This window comes from Chelonia mydas, chromosome 2 (assembly GCF_015237465.2).
Source record: "Chelonia mydas isolate rCheMyd1 chromosome 2, rCheMyd1.pri.v2, whole genome shotgun sequence".
Lineage (NCBI taxonomy): Eukaryota > Metazoa > Chordata > Testudines > Cheloniidae > Chelonia > Chelonia mydas.
The window spans coordinates 198,513,173-198,531,947 of NC_057850.1; the positions used below are offsets into that span (position 1 = coordinate 198,513,173).

General features: G+C 42.0%; 1 protein-coding gene across 5 annotated transcripts in view; it reads left to right on the forward strand.

Moving 5' to 3' along the window:
- Nucleotides 1-18,775, forward strand: part of SCRN1 (secernin 1) — an 81,820-nt gene that overhangs the window by 44,728 nt on the left and 18,317 nt on the right. For 3 of the 5 annotated variants that reach the window (XM_037890487.2, XM_037890489.2, XM_037890490.2), the window contains 3 exons: nucleotides 5,350-5,530; nucleotides 13,281-13,440; nucleotides 13,777-18,169. In XM_037890487.2, the coding sequence (XP_037746415.1) occupies nucleotides 5,350-5,530; nucleotides 13,281-13,439 (340 nt within the window). In that variant the 3' untranslated portion in view covers nucleotide 13,440; nucleotides 13,777-18,169. Of the gene's footprint in view, nucleotides 1-5,349; nucleotides 5,531-13,280; nucleotides 13,441-13,776; nucleotides 18,170-18,775 lie in introns of those variants that run through there. The other 2 variants (XM_037890488.2, XM_043541005.1) reach the window with 1 other exon arrangement.

Consider the following 18,775-nt stretch of genomic DNA (forward strand, 5'->3'; position numbering starts at 1 on the left):
GTAGCATTTAAAGCACTTCTCATTTGCAGTTTTGAGATGTATTAGGATTTAATGTAAAAATACCCAAGAACTTGAACATATTCATGTTGCTAACTAGATGTCTGACAATCTATGCTGCATCTAGGTTGTATCATGTTTAATATAAAGTTACGGTGAAAATTTTCTTGGAATATTCATGGTTCTTGTACTTAATTATGTCAAGAGACTTATCTTAAAAAAAAAAAAATCCACAATGACCTGATACAAAATCCATTAAGTCTTCAATTGACTGTATGGGCTTTAGATCAGGGTATTAATACCTCAATAAAAGGACAAGTACAGTACTGATGCCTATACTTCAAAATAGACTCTTGAAAACCAAAACGACTTTTTGCTATGAGTCACTTTCCTAATTCTCCCCATTTCCTTTTGTTAATCTGTGAACCCACAATGGTTAATTCCAGTAACTTTTAGAACAGAGTTAAAGGGAAGTTTCAACCTTGACTCAGATTTTGTTTCATAGGTTCAAATCTGATTCTTTAAAACAGGCAAGGTGATCCCTTTGTCCCTTCCTCACCCAAGTTTGTGGTACTATAAAAACCACTTCCTGTCAGAGTAGACAAGTCTGATACAGTCATACCTGGTTACTAACATTTTACATTACGTTAGAAAGCATTAGAAACACATTCAACAGACAGAACCTTTACGTGCATCCTAGAAGCCTTGTTGGAACACTGAAGTGCTATGTGACTTAAATGTAGCTTATTGCAATTTAAAATGGAAGCTAGCAGAGTTGAAAAGCCAGTGACCACTTACGCTTTTTTTAAAAAAAAAAAATAATAAAAAAACCCACACATTTACATGAAACATGCTAGATCAATTTGACATCACAGCTGTTGTGTTCTGCTCCCAGCCCTACTCTGTTTGTTGGGCCTAGTGGTGCAGTTTGATTCTGTATCCTGTGACTGGCAGGGAGAGTAAAAGAAAGACTTGACACACTAACCTGTACCTACTGTCCAGACCGTGATTAAAAGAACACACAAGTCTGAGTACTACATATACAGTGTGTAAACTTCAAAAAGGGAGAGGAACTGCTTAGGGTGGCCTAAGTGGCTACAGCCCCGTATAAAATTACCACACCATAAAATTAGCAAAAGAAAAGTTATGATGAATAGCAGGAAACATTTTTACGTAAAGGTTTATTGAAACGTCCTCTTGAGAAGAAATAAAAACCCCATTGCTTAAATCTGGGCAGGACAGAGTACTGGGGAATACTATAGGGAACAACCCATGGCCTAACAAGTCTTTCTCACCATGAACTGTGAATCCCAGCTTGGGTCACTCTGCATTGTATTTTAAACTAAACCACATGCAGCTTAAGAAAATATTTGCCACTTACTGTACATTAGGGAAATTATAATTTTGGGGAGAGGATGCCGATCTGACTATCTCCTTGGACAACCAAAGGTCACTACAGTCAGATGACTATTAGTTGTCTTAGAAATCATAGAAATGTAGACCTGGAAGGGACCTTGAGAGGTCATCTAGTCCCCCTCCCACCATGCTGAGGCAGGATAAAGTAAACCAAGACCATCCCTGAGAGGTGTTTGTCTAACACCTTCTTAAAAACCTTCAGTGATGGTGATTTCACAACGAGTGCTTAACTATCCTTCTAGCTAGAAAGTTTTACCTAATATCTAACCTAATTCTCTTGCTGCAAATTAAACAAATTACTTCTTGTCCTACCCTCATGGACACTGAGAATCATTGATCACCATCCTCTTTGTAACAACCATTTACCTATTTGAAGACTCCCCCTTCAGCCTCTTCTCTACATAAATATGCCCAGTTCTTTCAACGTTTCCGCATTGGTCATATTTTCTAAATCTTTTATCCCTTTTGTTGCTCTCCTTTGGACACACTCTCCCATTTGTCCACATCTTAGTGTGGTGCCCAGAACTGTACACACTACTCCAGCTGAGGCCTCACCAATGCTGAGTAGAGCAGGACAATTACCTCCTGTGCCTTACATGGTAATATATCCTAGAATGGCATTTGCCTTTTTCCACAACACTGACTCATTCAGTTTGTGATCCACTATAACACCCAGATTCTCTTCTGCAGTACTACGGCCAAGCCAGTTATTCCCTGTTTTGTAATTGTGCATTTGATTTTTCCTTCCTAAGGGCTGTATTTTATACTTGTCTTTATTAAATTTCATCTTGTTGATTTCAGTTCTTCAATTTGTCAGTCATTTTGAACTTGAATCCTGTTCTTCAGAGTGGTTGGAACCCTTCCCAACTTGATGTTGCCCACAAGTTTTATAAGTATATTCTTAACTCCCATCGTCCAAGTCATTAATGAAAATACAGAATATTCCCAGAAGACAGACCGTTCTGGGATTCCACTTGATAAGTTCTCCCAGCTTGTAGTGAACAATTGATAACTACTCTGAATACCGTCTTTCAACTTGTTGTGTCCCACCTTTCAGTTAATTTCATAGTTCTTATGTTCTTCTCATAAGACTGTCATCTGGGGCTCTGTCAAAAACCTTACTAAAGTCCAGGTATACCACGTCTACTGATTCTCCCTTCCCATCCCTCCCCCCTGCCACTGGGCTGTTTACGCCATCAGAAGAAAATTGAATTAGTTTGGCATGATTTGTTCTTGACAAATCCTTGTTGGCTGTTACTTATCTTACTATCTTCTAGGTTTGAACAAATTGATTGCTTAATAATTTGTTCCAGTATCTTTCCATTTATAGAGGCTAGGCTGATTGGTCTATATCGTTCCCCAGGCCCTCCTCATTCCCCATGTTAAAGGTAGGTACTGTGTTTTTCCTTCTCCAGTCCTCTGGGACCTCACCCATTCTCCATAAATTCTCAAAGATGGTTGCTTTAGCTACTTCCTGAAGTACTCTAAGGCCTGGTCTACACCGTGGGGTGGGGAAGGAGGAAATCTATCTAAGTTGGGCAACTTCAGCTACGTGAATAACGTAGCTGAAGTCGATGTACTTAGATCTACTGACCGCGGTGTCTTCACTGCGGTAAGTCAATGGCTGACACTCTCCTGTCGACTCTGCCTGCGCCTCTTGCCCTGGTTGAGTACCGGAGTCAATGGGAGAGCTCTCGGCAGTCGATTTATCATATCTAGATTAGACGCAATAAATCAACCCCCACTGGATCGATCGCTGCCCGTCAATCCAGCAGGTAATGTAGACAAGCCCTTGGTGACTAAAGTGATCCCACAGGGGTCCCTTAGTGCTGAAGGGAGGTTCACCCTTCACCTGGAACTCAAGTCTTCATTGGACTCTGAACAAGGCAGTAGGTAGGCTTGCTTCTCCAAAATACTCTTTGCCTTACCAAGGCCCATTGCTCTCCCATCTGTGTCGCATAAAGGCTGCAGCAGGCTTTAAACACCCTTTGGAATTCCTTTCCTTGCCATAGCAAAGCTACAGCCTCTAGCTTGGCTGCAAACAGTCAGACTTGCAGAGGTCCTTCCCTCTCCCCATCACAGGTGCTGGAACAATTTGTATAGTGGGGGGGTGCTTAGAGCTTTGAACCATACTGTAAACCCCTGTATATAATGGAAACCACTTACACCCAGGGGGTGCAGCAGCACCCCTAGCTCCATCACCCTATACTCCCCATAAACCAAGGTTTGTACACAAGACATTAAGAAAAAACAGCCACACCAGAGTTCCTGCTTCTCTGTGAGTTAAAACTTTTCTAGACAAACTATGATCAAATATAATAAAAACTCACGTTCAGCTCTGAGTTTGTGTGTCTTTGTGAAGAGAAAAGCTGTCCCACTCTGGTCATGCCAGCCTGCTTCCTCACTCCCTGAAAACCCCTGGCAGCTGATTGTCTGTCTTATAAATAAGTAAGGGTTGGGTTTCAGGGAGGCTAATAAGCCTCAGGTTCATCTGAGCTCTGTCTGTTAACTGTTGCCTCCCCAGCCGGGAGTCACAAAGCTTTTCTTCTCATCCACACTCCCCATCGTTCCCAATAGGAAACACTGACAACATGAAAGTATGCAAAATGTTAGTCTCAGTGCAGTTCATTGGACAAGCATCCTCCTCACAAAACCCCCAACATATGGCACTGGGCGGGTGAGGTGGTCTATCATCTTATCTAACTGGTATTCTCATTGGCAGTTTCTGCAGATGCCACTGATTCAGTGGGCTTGGAGACTGAACTGTCTCCCTTAGCAATGGTCACTGTGGTTTAAGACTGAGCTGCGTTGTTGGGACAGTGTGCGCTGCTCCTGCTTCCGCTGTTCAGAGAGCATTTCCATCTCCATGGCTGTCAATCAGGGACAATAGGTGCAGCTAGAATACAAATAAAGAATAACAGCCCATCTCTGCATGCTACTGTCACTTCTGCTTTACATGCCTTCTCTTAAAAAAATCTGTAATAAAAGACATGTCTTGCCCCAGTTTGTTCAGGTCAGAACCTTTTGATGGCAGGGCTTCTCAACAGTGATGGATAGAGCAGCAGGTTAGTGACAGGTTTCAAACCAGTGTTTAATTTTGAGCTCCCATCTAATTCCAGATTGAAATGCTTTGTTTGATGAAAAATATTACAGTATTTTCTGTGTAACCATTTCTTTAACCTCTCCTTGACTTCCCAATTTGGACACTGCTGGTCAATGCCAAATCTTCAGAAATACTTAGTAGGTTGTGTAATAACTTGGCCAGAAATCTTCCTCTAGCCCTCATAAGTGGGTGGCTTTAAATATATCCACCTTCAGTTTGTTTCAGCAAAGAAATTCTGAACTGAGTGCAGGACTTAAGATGTATATTGTGTGAAGAGCTTTATTGACATATAAATTGATGCTGTGCAAATGTAAGAGCACTGGGAAGTTTTAGGTTGGGAGACTGGTTCTGAGCCAGTTAATTTCTTTGAAAACTCCTAAGCACAGCTTCCACAGACTACTTAAAGTGTGGAATGAGAGAACATGAAGGAAAAATAAAGCAAGAGAGTAGTATGGGGCTAAACTTTGGGATTTAAAGATGATCAAAACATTTACCCTCTTCTCCCACCACCCCAAAAATAAATCAAGAGGAAGGAAGCTCAATACTATAATTCACAGAAGTGGGGAAACTGACATGGAGGGGGAGAAAGAGAGGTTAATATGTAAAGCTTTGCAGGACCTAGTGTTTTTGAAAGCAAATGGATTTTTCTTGTGGCATGTGTTCCTTCTTTTAGAAGAGGTTATTTTTGTGCTATATCTGACCCCATCCTGCCACAGTAATATAGATATGCACACGCAATACTGTCCAATGAATCTCTGTTGGCAAAGTAGCCTGGATATACTGCTGAGTGATATACACAATGTCCCTGTGAATAAGGTTCTTATCTCTTTCAGGTCCATATTTAAACCTTTCATCTTCGTCGATGACGTCAAACTAGTACCAAAAGTTCAATCACCTTTTCTTGGTGATGACGATCCTGTAAAAAAGAGACCTCGGTTCCAGGAGAAGCCTGACCGGAGACATGAACTGTACAAGGCACATGAGTGGGCCCGATCTGTCACTGAGAATAATCAGGTAAAGCCTCTAGGACCTGGAGCCTTTAGAGACAGGTTTTTTTCTTAAAACTAAAACACCCGGGACCTAAAATGCTGACTGTGGGAGCAAAAATTTGAATGTTTGCATGACTTATGCTTCATTCTTTCTAGAAAAGTTTCTGTAAAATCTTTTTCCACAGAAACTTTTAAATCTAATTAAAAGGAAATTAGTGGGGTTCCCTCCCACTTAAAAATCTGAATAGAGGCTTAGAAGTTAAAATGGAGGAGTGAACATTTTAGCCATGGTTGGTTGCATTCTTTTCTTATTAATTTTTGTAAACATGGAACAAAAAAAAAAAATTCCCACCAGATGTTGGCAGAGTTCATTATTCAGACTCTCAGCTTATAGAATTTTAAAACGATGAAAGTTGTCTGCTTCTGTATAGGGCTCATGCGTGGTGGTGGGCTTTTTTCTTTAAGTGCTACATTATTGAACACTATCAAAGTTTAGAGATGTTTACAAAAAACTGACAGGGGCAACTTGGGCGACCTTAAAAAGAATCAAAGGGAAACTTACAAGAGCCTGAAAAACTCTCATAAAATCCCTCAAACTTTCAAAGGCAATCATTGTACATATGTGACATGCGGGGCACAATCCAGATCAGTGAGGGGCTGTGTCACCTCTGCCTTGCAACCTTGTGTACCTTACAATGCCTTGCTGATGTAGCTCCCACCTGGGCCGCTCACAAACAGCCTTCCAGCATGCAAGTCACACCCTGACTGTGTGTAACTGCAGCCTGCCAACTGTACCCTGGCTCTCACCAGCCTGGGTTATACTGCAGGGTGACCACAACACATTCCCAGTCCTAGATCTTTTTCCCCAGAAATGTAGGTCCTGTACTGTCCAGCCCTGTTCTGGACAGTATAAATATATTGTCTGTTGTTCCTGTAGGGGAATAACATGCCAGTTTATTACCTTAAAGAGTTACCCAGACACTTCAACTTAATCACACTGGATTAGATAAAACAGTAAAACAAGTTTATTAATTACAAAGAGATTTTAAGTGAGTATAAATAATGAGGCATAAAAGTCAGAAGTGGTTACAAGAAAAGTAAAGATAAAACTCTTACTAGTATCTACTTAAGAAACTAACTCTGTTGCAAAGCAAACTTTCTTGCCACATGCTTCCAGCAGATTACTGACCAAACTCTCAGGTCAAGACCCATCCCCCAGAGTCCAATGGTTGTTTCTTTTTGTCTTTTCAGGTGTGGACAATGAGGTGGGAAAGAGGGAGGGGAGTCTCTTGGGGTGTTTGTCCCTCCTTTTTATAGTTTGTCCTCCTCTCAAAAAACATTTCTAGCTGAGACCCAGAGACAGAGTCTATGTGAAAGGATAGTCCCTGCTGCGTTATTTTCACGTCTTTGAACTTCCATTGTGTTCCCTCCTTGCTTGATGACTCTGTTTACTGCTTAAATGCACATTAAGGCAAGCACACATTCCTTCATTAAGTCAGGTCTGCCCTACTGCCTGGGTGGAGTTGTGGGGTTTGAAACATGTGTTAATAACATCATACAGGGGACTCTTATTGCTTCATGTACAATGTTGGCACACATTTTATCGGGACAATACTGACCAGCAAATTGAGTTTTCTAATGATATCTTACAAGGCATACCTTGTACAAAGATTATTACAGTAGTGTGTCAGCTGTGAATACAGGGGTATATTTGGTCACAAGATAGAGTTATTTTGAATGGTGTTACTGGTTATTGGGGTGTGTTATAAAACTTTTGTCACATTATAATAGGATCGTGGCAGGAATATCACAGGTTGAACTGTATCCCGGAGTACTGAGATGTCGGAATCATAGAATATCAGGGTTGGAAGGGACCTCAGGAGGTCATCTAGTCCAACCCCCTGCTCAAAGCAGGACCAATCCCCAAGTAAATCATCCCAGCCAGGGCTTTGTCAAGCCCGACCTTAAAAACTTCAAAGGAAGGAGATTCAACCACCTCCCTAGGTAACGCATTCCAGTACTTCATCACCCTCCTAGTGAAAAAGTTTTTCCTAATATCCAACCTAAACCTCTCCCACTACAACTTGAGACCATTACTCCTCGTTCTGTCATCTGCTACCACTGAGAACAGTCTAGATCCATCCTCTTTGGAACCCCCTTTCAGGTAATTGAAAGCAGCTATCAAATCCCCCTTCATTCTTGTCTTCTGCAGACTAAAGAATCCCAGTTCCCTCAGCCTCTCCTCATAAGTCATGTGTTCCAGTCCCCTAATCATTTTTGTTGCCCTCCGCTGGACATTTTCCAATTTTTCACATCCGTCTTGTAGTGTGGGGCCCAAAACTGGACACAGTACTCCAGATGAGGCCTCCCCAATGTCGAATAGAGGGGAACGATCATGTCCCTCGATCTGCTGGCAATGCCCCTACTTATACAGCCCAAAATGCCATGGAATGATTCATAATGTATAACTTTTTGTTAAAGTTATGATACCTTATGCAATTCCTGTTTCAGCAGTCGTTTGTGTTCACATATTTGTTAATGTGAATTTTACAAACTCACATTTATAGTTAGTCTTGCACATCTCATCTCTTGCAATGGAGTGGAAACAAGATGTTTTCCTTTTTATACCTCAGAGCAGGAATTTTGTTTTCCCTCTAAAAAGAAGTTTTTAGAAATTACCAAACTGAGACAGCCCTGTCTGTATCCAGTCTAGTAGGGAATGTATCTAGCACTGGTTGGTATGTTGAGGCTTGTCATAAATATAAAGGGAAGGGTAAACACCTTTAAAATCCCTCCTGGCCAGAGGAAAAACCCTTTCACCTGTAAAGGGTTAAGAAGCTAGGATAACCTCGCTGGCACCTGACCAAAATGACCAATAAGGAGACAAGAAACTCTGAAAGCTGGAGGGGGGGAGAAACAAAGGTTCTCTCTGTCTGTGTGATGCTTTTGCCGGGAACAGAAAAGGAATGGAGTCTTAGAACTTAGTAAGTAATCTAGCTAGATATGCATTAGATTCTGTTTTGTTTAAATGGCTGATAAAATTAGCTGTGCTGAATGGAATGTATATTCCTGTTTTTGTGTCTTTTTGTAACGTAAGGTTTTGCCTAGAGGGATTCTCTATGTTTTGAATCTGATTACCCTGTAAGGTATTTACCATCCTGATTTTACAGAGGTGATTCTTTTACTTTTTTTCTTCAATTAAAATTCTTCTTTTAAGAACCTGATTGCTTTTTCCTTGTTCTTAAGATCCAAGGGTTTGGGTCTGTGTTCACCTATGCAAATTGGTGAGGATTTTTATCAAGCCTTCCCCAGAAAGGGGGTGTAGGGTTTGGGGAGGATTTTGGGGGGAAAGATGTTTCCAAGCGGGCTCTTTCCCGGTTATATATCTGTTAGATGCTTGGTGGTGGCAGCAATAAAGTCCAAGGGAAAAAGGTAAAATAGTTTGTACCTTGGGGAAGTTTTAACCTAAGCTGGTAAAAATAAGCTTAGGGGGTTTTCATGCAGGTCCCCACATCTGTACCCTAGAGTTCAGAGTGGGGAAGGAACCTTGACGAGGCTCATGAAGTCCGTCAGCAGAGAGCACTGTGTACCCCACACCAGATGGTGCTGGAACATGAGTGGTAAACATCACATGTATAACTACATCTTACCCTGGGTGGTGTGGACCCCCTTTGGGCTACAGGTTGAGCAGCATTGGTCCCCTCAGAATTTGTGTAGCCAAAGATGTCCACTCTTGTGAAGGCCATGAAAGAAGATTTCCCTTGAGGAGAAAGTGACCTTAAACCAGGCAAGTCACAAAAGGACCACTCTACAGATGGTCAAAATTGTCAGAAGGAAATGCCTTTCTCACTGCACCCGCAATAAAGAGGGCAGAATAAAGAAGTAGGTAGCTATCATCAGCAGAGCTCCAATTATTACAATCCACACTGGCTAGCAGTATAGAGCATGTCAGCCTCTCCTCCCCATTGTCCAAGGCTCCCTCCTTGGTCTTTACCCTTCCATCCAAAATCATTGGCGCATACTCAGACCTGTGTAGGAATGGTCTGATGCTCTCTTGCGAGACCGCCAACTGCCTCCTCTCCCTCTTGCTGTGCTGCACTGATGCACAAGGAAATGAAGAGTAGGAGCTGACAGAGAATGAGAACAAATGTTGTACAGGGGGTAGCAGTAGTCTGTCCTCAGCAGAAAGCAAGAGAAGCCAGGGTCTCCAGCTGACAGCCCAATTCAGACTCCTAGTGGTGGAGTTTAAGAAGGAGAATTTAACTGCAAACCCTCCAGTTAGATAAAAGGGGATCCGATTTCTCGAGGGGGCTTACAGAAGGGGTCTGCAGCTGCAGACAACTATAATCAGCACCAGTGTTCTAAGGATTCAAACACTGAAGTTTGAAGTTTCCGAGAGTGCTGAAGGAATTGGCGGCTGTGATTGCAGAGCCCTTGGCCATTATCTTTGAAAACTCGTGGCGAACGGGGGAAGTCCCGGATGACTGGAAAAAGGCTAATGTAGTGCCAATCTTTAAAAAAGGGAAGAAGGAGGATCCTGGGAACTACAGGCCAGTCAGCCTCACCTCATTCCCTGGAAAAATCATGGAGCAGGTCCTCAAAGAATCAATCCTGAAGCACTTACATGAGAGGAAAGTGATCAGGAACAGTCAGCATGGATTCACCAAGGGAAGGTCATGCCTGACTAATCTAATTGCCTTCTATGATGAGATTACTGGTTCTGTGGATGAAGGGAAAGCAGTGGATGTATTGTTTCTTGACTTTAGCAAAGCTTTTGACACGGTCTCCCACAGTATTCTTGTCAGCAAGTTAAGGAAGTATGGGATGGATGAATGCACTATAAGGTGGGTAGAAAGCTGGCTAGATTGTCGGGCTCAACGGGTAGTGATCAATGGCTCCATGTCTAGTTGGCAGCCGGTGTCAAGTGGAGTGCCCCAGGGGTCGGTCCTGGGGCCGGTTTTGTTCAATATCTTCATAAATGATCTGGAGGATGGTGTGGATTGCACTCTCAGCAAATTTGCAGATGATACTAAACTGGGAGGAGTGGTAGATACGCTGGAGGGCAGGGATAGGATACAGAAGGACCTAGACAAATTGGAGGATTGGGCCAAAAGAAATCTGATGAGGTTCAATAAGGATAAGTGCAGGGTCCTGCACTTAGGACGGAAGAATCCAATGCACCGCTACAGACTAGGGACCGAATGGCTAGGCAGCAGTTCTGCGGAAAAGGACCTAGGGGTGACAGTGGACGACAAGCTGGATATGAGTCAGCAGTGTGCCCTTGTTGCCAAGAAGGCCAATGGCATTTTGGGATGTATAAGTAGGGGCATAGCGAGCAGATCGAGGGACGTGATCGTTCCCCTCTATTCGACACTGGTGAGGCCTCATCTGGAGTAGTGTGTCCAGTTTTGGGCCCCACACTACAAGAAGGATGTGGATAAATTGGAGAGAGTCCAGCGAAGGGCAACAAAAATGATTAGGGGTCTAGAGCACATGACTTATGAGGAGAGGCTGAGGGAGCTGGGATTGTTTAGTCTGCGGAAGAGAAGAATGAGGGGGGATTTGATAGCTGCTTTCAACTACCTGAAAGGGGGTTCCAAAGAGGATGGCTCTAGACTGTTCTCAATGGTAGCAGATGACAGAACGAGGAGTAATGGTCTCAAGTTGCAATGGGGGAGGTTTAGATTGGATATTAGGAAAAACTTTTTCACTAAGAGGGTGGTGAAACACTGGAATGCGTTACCTAGGGAGGTGGTAGAATCTCCTTCCTTAGAGGTTTTTAAGGTCAGGCTTGACAAAGCCCTGGCTGGGATGATTTAACTGGGACTTGGTCCTGCTTCGAGCAGGGGGTTGGACTAGATGACCTTCTGGGGTCCCTTCCAACCCTGATATTCTATGATTCTATGACTGGTCTGTTGAATTAAATCAATAATCTGCCATTTTGGCAAACTATGTACAGTAGGTTGATGACTCCCCCATTTCATCATCATCAGCACAACCAGGTAAATACAATGGCTCCACCAAACGCCATGCATCATGAAAAACCATCCTATTTATTGTATCTTCTCCTAGTGCATCCCATCTCATCCGTTAAGGGAATGAAACAAGATCTAGTTCATTTTTTTTCTGTAAGATTCATTAGACACATGCCTTCTGATTATTGAGCTAATAAAGGAAAAGACTGTTCATAATGCGTTTTTCAGAGGAAAGGGCTATTGAAAACCCTCTTTTAACACAGTGACACCCACCCCAGTTCTGTACCTTTAAATGATGGTATTTTCTCTCAGAAAAGTTTCACTTTTGTTTTACACAAAGGCCTGAGGCCAAAAAACAAACAGAGCAGCCTATTTCTGTTTAAAACTTTCTGACCTCAACCTGTTAGTCTTTTGCTGTCAGCTGTAGAGTCACATAGACCCACAATCAGAAAAGCCCAGCAGACCTATGGTGGTGATGGAAGTAACTGCTACATAAGATGACTTGAAGGCTTCTTCAGTAAATATAAATGGTAAACTTGACAAGTTTAACTTACCACGTTTAAAATTTTTAAAAAAGGCGGTAGTGGATTTGGAAAATTAATTTGAGGCCAACCTCCAAATCATGGAGAATAAATAAGAAAGTCAGACTGAGTCAGCTCACTCTGTATGAAAAGTATTCAGTGTTCTGAGGTGAAATTTTAGAACACCCTTAAGTGCAAATACTAAATTCACCAGGGCCCATGATGCTGAAACTTTGGATTCTTGATACTCTGAAGCTTAGCATAAGTGACTCTAGCCTTCTGGGGAAGAGCTATAGAGTACCAATAAGAAAACCTGCAAAACTCCCAGCCACCCTTCCTGCTAAAAATGGTCCTTCTGAGAGTGAGAATCTCGTTTGCAGCTTCCAGTATAAGTGAAATAGTCTACGAAGACAGAAATGGCATTTTCTTTTCAAGGAGTCCGTTCCAAAACACACACAGCAGTCCTGCTACTTGATGCAACCATTCACAGACACTCACGTAGAAAGTGGACTTTTATGCTAAAAACTAGCTAAAGCAATATATTTTCTGGAGAGGACCTTCTACATAGAAAATGTTGAAAAGCAGCAGCCAAATAAACCTTTCAGTGTCTGACACAGATGCAGCCCTTATTCCGGGCTAGAATCTTTCTTCTCTGTAACTTAGATGTAACGTTTGATCTGTCTTTCACTTTGATGCTGTTTGACTATACAAAGGTTAAAAGGTAAATGGGCAAACTCATTAATTTTAATCCCATGACTAAACCTAGAGTAGAGTAAAGAGGGTGATGTTCTGTGAGATACTGTTCTACATTCTGTTCTCTGTACCCATGCCTGGTTTTGGAAAATCCTTCCAGGAACTCCTGGCTGTCTTGCAGTATTTTTGTTGTTAATGAGCTTCCAGACTTGAGATGAATCAAAGAAACTCCTTTTTTCTCAGAGTTATACAAGTTTTATCCCTCAAGCTGTGCTCAATCTTTAACGTTCTTATTGCCTTTGAATTTACTACTCACTAGTTTACTAAAGTTGTTTCTTGATTACTAGTCTCTCTTGTTGGTTCTGCATGTTAAATGATAGACCATTGTTTTCATTTTTGCTTCGGGTTCTACCACACTAACATAGAAAAAGAAAAAAATCAGTACCTGGGTGGTGGTGGGGGGAGGTGGAGGAATGGGACATTTTCAAATAGTGTGAAAGTGCCCCCCCCCCAGCAGAGAGGAGTAGTAAAAAGTCACTTGAATTTGTTTAATGGGTACTTTAACTTGGCTGTTTCTTGCCTTTAGGATAAAGGTCAGAAGCTGATGAGGATTATGTTAGACCTTGAAAGACAAGGCTTAGAAGCTATGGACGACATCCTCACCAGTACAGAGGTTCTGGATCCTGCTGAAGTAGCAGACCTTTTCTATGACTGTGTCGATACAGAAATTAAGTTCTTCAAGTGAAGTAAGCAAATGTTTTAATACTTTGATTTAGAAACTAAATTGTCTGCTAAGTTGTCAGAAAAGCAGCTCATCTGCACATGTATAAATAAGATGTATAAATACAAGACTTAGTTTGATTCTGATTGTGCTGGTATAACTTTAGTGGTGTTACTCCTGGTTTACACCAATTTAAATGATTGTAGAATCAGGCCTCCATTATCTTTATTTCCCTTTTGATACCTTCTCTGAACGGATTGTCTCAAAAGTCTTTGTCCTTTATGTAATGTTATAGCCTCACTTAGTTTTCCATTTGATTGTTGCTGTACGTGGATTTTAAACCACTGTTATCTCATTTCAGCCACAGTGGACACCGTTAGCCTTTTCACAAGAAGACTCTATAGTTCTTCGAGCCTTGAAAGATAGTCTCCAGTCCACATAGCTGAATTTGCAGGAGGAAAACAAACAAAAAGCCTTCTGTCTTTCTAGAAAAATGTTCCTCAGTAGCTATATCGAGTTAACAAAATTGCTTTCCTTTGTCCAATCATGCGGTGGTCCTGTTCTGTGTGTAGTGAAAGGAGAGAGTCACTGTTTGGTCCATGTGTGCATGCCAGCTAATGTAGTGCAGAATGTTTCATTGTTTGGGCAACAAAAAATTAAAACAAGGAATAACTTCAATCCAGTGTAATTTCCATATAATCTTTTAAAGCAAACAATTGTTTTTGTTTGTTTTTATCTCCCCCCTCTCCCTATATAGCTCAGGCTAGGTAGCAAAGTTCAAATGCTTAGAATTTCACCAGGTAAGTGTACGCTTCCCACTTCACATTGGAAACTACAGAGCTTTTAAAAACAAAAACAGCAGCATCTGAATTAGAGATAAGGCCTGGTTCTGAGCTTGCTTGTGTAACTCTGTTGGCTGCAATGGAGCCACTCCTGACTTATGCCAGAACACATGAGCAGAATCATGCCCCCCAAGGCTCAGTGCTGCCCTCATCTGTTCATACCTTGGAAAAACAACTATTGCACTTGTGATGTCTGGTAGGGTTTTTTTTTCCTTTCCCTAGATTCATAGTACTGTGTCTTGCAGGCAGAATCAAACGGAGCGCCTGGTACATTGTGTAATCAAATGACTCCAAGGCAGCATTGATAGACACAGCAATGCAGTGACAGCTCAGTCAGAACACTTCTTTTGTTCCAATAGAGGCTGGGTGTTGAAAATAAAATTAGGGACAATAGTCTGGCTGGGGGACCATATTGCCGTATGAAAGACACTTCTGTGAGTTCTCCAAATGGTATGTGCTGTTTACACCCGGAGGAAATCTCCACTTATTTAGTACAAGGAAAAGGAAACGATCATGACTGAACTGTTGCTTAGTCCTTGCAAGGCACAAATTCACAGCAAAGCTAAGATCTGAATGTTACTCCTTTACACTCTGCAGGGAGGAAGATACAAATGGTTTATTTGCAGTTTTTCATCAGCATTCAAACACCATTTTACCCACTACATTCATATTTGGATTCATGTGACTCCAGTGATTATCTACTTTTCATGTGCTCTTGCCATAACTCCTTCACTTTAAGAAGTTAACCCAGTGCAGAGGGTGAGCTTTGATCAAGGGAACCTTCTTAACTCATGACACGAGGGACAGTATTAGAGCTGGGTGGAGACAAGGTGTTATTTCCCACCCATTGAAATATTGCAGCAGCATGAACAAACCAGTTTTTCTTTTGGAAGGAGGTTGATGATTGAGAAGAGAAGTCCCCACTGAGGAACTGAAGTTTCCCGGAAGGGGAGCATCAGTTTACCACCCTTTTGACACTGACAGTGGGTTTGGGGCTGCACCCAACCCCTAGAAAATATGTAGCTCTCAGATGCTTGGAATCAGCATCAAACATCTTACAAACACAGTTTAAGGAAGTTTTTACTAATGCTTCATCTGCCACTTGCAGCTCTAAATCCATTCAGCAGACACGTAAATCTATATTTATGCTGTGGCTACACAAAGCATCTACAGCCATAAAATGATGCCTTTCAATTTACTTGCTTTCTGTTAAACTCTTTCTGTAGTGGCTTTATCAGATCTCCTCAAACAACAGTATTAATCCAGGCTATTGTAGAATACAATTTCAAAAAGATCTGCCAGTGAAATACATCTGGTCTTAAACTGATTTTCTGATTATTATTGCTCTTCCCCTTTAATTCTCTTTGTATCCCCTTTTGGGTTTTTTAATGTGTCTTTGTTTTTTGAATTTACCTCCCTTCTTCCATAAGTACTATAATTCCAACTTGCTTCAAATGGAAACAGGACAGAGGTGATCCACACCTTTCTAGGAGTCCTACATTCCGTGCCCTTGACTTTGCAGGTAACATTGAACATGCCTCTTAGGCAGTGTAGTTGCCACTCCAAGTGTAAGACAGTGGCCACTATACAAAGTATCCAGGTAACCTCAGTAACTGTTCAGAGGTGAGCCACTGGGTACTATGATGTTTTACCATTTTGTAGTGCATGAGATAGCTATAATAACCATATTTTATATTTTATAGTGTGTTTCTGTAATTCTTTTAATATGCTGTGCAATACAGCAGAGCCAGGGAGCTGTGGGAGAGGGGAGATATATAAGCCCTAGCCTAATTAAGGTGTGGTTCCCTGTAGAAAAAGGAAGGTTACTTCAGGTTAATAGGAGCACCTGTAGTCAATTAAGGCCCTCCTCAGGAACCTAATAAAACCTCCTTGCTTCAGGCAGAGAGGGTGGTGTGAGGAAAGGGTTTGGAGGTGTGTTGCTGAGAACTGGAGGAAGGGAGACTTCCTCTCCCAGTGTCAAGGACTGAGGGTAAGAAACTTGTAGGGGTTGGGAGGGGCTGGGGCTTAGAGTGAGGAGCAAATCCAGACCCATTCCCCACTTCCTTCCTCTACCACCTTCCAGGGCTACTAGTGGGGCCCTTGGTGCCCCAACAGCAGGGGTAAGGGATGGTGTCCTAGAAAAGCATGGGACCCACAAAACAACATTGGCCATTTTGCCACAGCTGCAGTACATTGAATCATCAGTGATTTAAAACAGCCAAAGCAGTATTGTGCATATTCAGAAAAACTGCATCCATAATTAAAGTGCCAAAGAGGCCAGTATTCAGCAGAATATATAATACAAATATGTGTGCTGCCAAAGCAAGGTAAATGTAATGCAAACATAGCCAAGTGATGACTGACTGGAGTTTAAAGTTTGCTTGTCAGATTCTGAAATAAAATAAAGATGAAAAGAAAATTCTTTAGCACATACGGTCTCAAAAAGTGATACTGAATGACAGTGTCAACCATTTCATATCGTCAATAGAGATTCTAAAACTATACCCAAACCATGGAATACCAGCAGCTGGCTAGACAGGCTTGTGCATTAGGGAAATGCAGGCAGGCAGTGCTTATTGTGCCTTTTGCGCCAATGTGTTGGATTCTCTTACATAGTAACTAATTTGGTGTGTGTAATCATGTTCTATGTTGCCTAGGTGTAAATGATTGCAGTGTTGTGGTAAATAAAACTAATGTAAGTATATGCTCTTGGAAATAAGAGTATATACTGATTCACTGCAGAGCTGGTCCACTTATGTGGAACAAATAAGTAAAATGTCTCAAGAGCCTTGTGGTCAATTTTTTTTTTTTTTTTTAAAGTTCATCCTCTACCTTGCTTCTGTAAGTGCACTCTGTGTACTGCAGCCATGGTTTAAAAAAGGCAAAATCTAATTTCTGAAACCAGATATTGCACTTGGCTCCTCTCTAGTTCTAAGACAGGAGTTCTGCTTAGAAGGGAGACGTCTTCTGCTCTAAAAGCACACAACTGAGATGAAAATGCTAGTGTTCTCATTCTTACATATTAAGGCTCTGATCCTGCAACTTACTCACCATGGACAGAATGCTGTGCTTCTTGAATTCTCTTGACTTCAGTGGGCCTTGATGTGGTTCAGGGATGCTCCTGCATGAAGTCACTTGCAGGATTGGGGCCTCCAAGGGTTTATCTCACAGCCTGTGGCATAGAATCTCTGAGACTGGGGCAACAGACCTTGGGCTTGTGCTCCACTGCTAGAGACACCTGTGTAGATATTGCAGCATAAGCTAGAGCTTAGGCTCTGAACCCCAACCCTAGACTTCAGAGCCTGAGTCAACATAGCTATTTATAGTAGCATAGTGCAAGCCTAAGTCTGTCAACCCAGGCTCAGACTCCTGGCTGCAGGCTGCCATTTGTGGTGTAGATGTACCGTGATTGTCCACAACTCAAGCTCTTGTCAGCATCATTCAGGGCAGGTTTAGTACAAGCATTATGTGAAACACAGTATGTTGTAAATTAAAATATGTGTGCTGATTTGCTTAATGCTTGCAGGATAAAGACACTAAACCTCAAAGCCAGCGGAGTGGGTGGCATAGCGGCATTGTTTCACATCCATGCTGAATTCTGGCTTAGCTATGTCGAGCCAAAGGGGGCAGGGAATAAAGATGTCTACTTTAAAGAGAGTGCACTGTTTTGTATTGTTCTCTGAAGCTATACCCACCATTTCATGCAGCTATTTGCACACATCAGCCCTGTTCCCTGTCTGGGGGTGTGTCAAGATGTATGCCGTCAGACTGAATCAAGGCACTGCAAAGCTTGGGCTAATTTTCTTGTGGGAACTAATGAGTAGAGTTTTGCAGTCATCCTGTGGGAATTACATATCTGCTGGGAACTACTGTTTGGCAAAACTAATAAATAAATTCATTTCAGCACCATGAGCCAGGTACTAAGTTATTTTGTACAAAAAATTTCACCCTGCAAAGTTCCTTTGAGCCAGGTGCTCTCTGGCCCTTACCTTCATGCATAGTAGTGATAATTATATAAAGGGCTCAGGCTGAGACCCTCTCTTGTGTGTACCATCACTGCATACACTTCTCCCATAATACTGGAGAAAGCAATACCCTCTTTAGTTACTCATTTAGATTGTTGAGTCAGTGCCTTACTGACTGGGCAGAAGCATCAAGCACTCAAATAGTCATGGATGCTGAACCACCACACTGTAGAGTAGTGAAAAGAATTTAGTTTTGTGGGGGTACCCTATGTGTTCATATCATCCGTATTTTTTAAATTTCTATGGGCACATTCATGTATGTACACCAGCACAACAATGTAGTTCAGCACATGGAGTCAAAGTTCCCTGCTACCTCAGGCTCTGATAGTCAACATCCACTTTCTCCCACACTTTCCATGTGGTCAGATGTGTAAAAAGTCAGCCAGCACCATGCATTGTATAAACATGTAGTGGGATGAAGGTTTCGATACAGAGGAATTTTAAATAATTAAGGCTAGATTCAGGAAAGGATTTAAGCACTTAAACCCCAGAT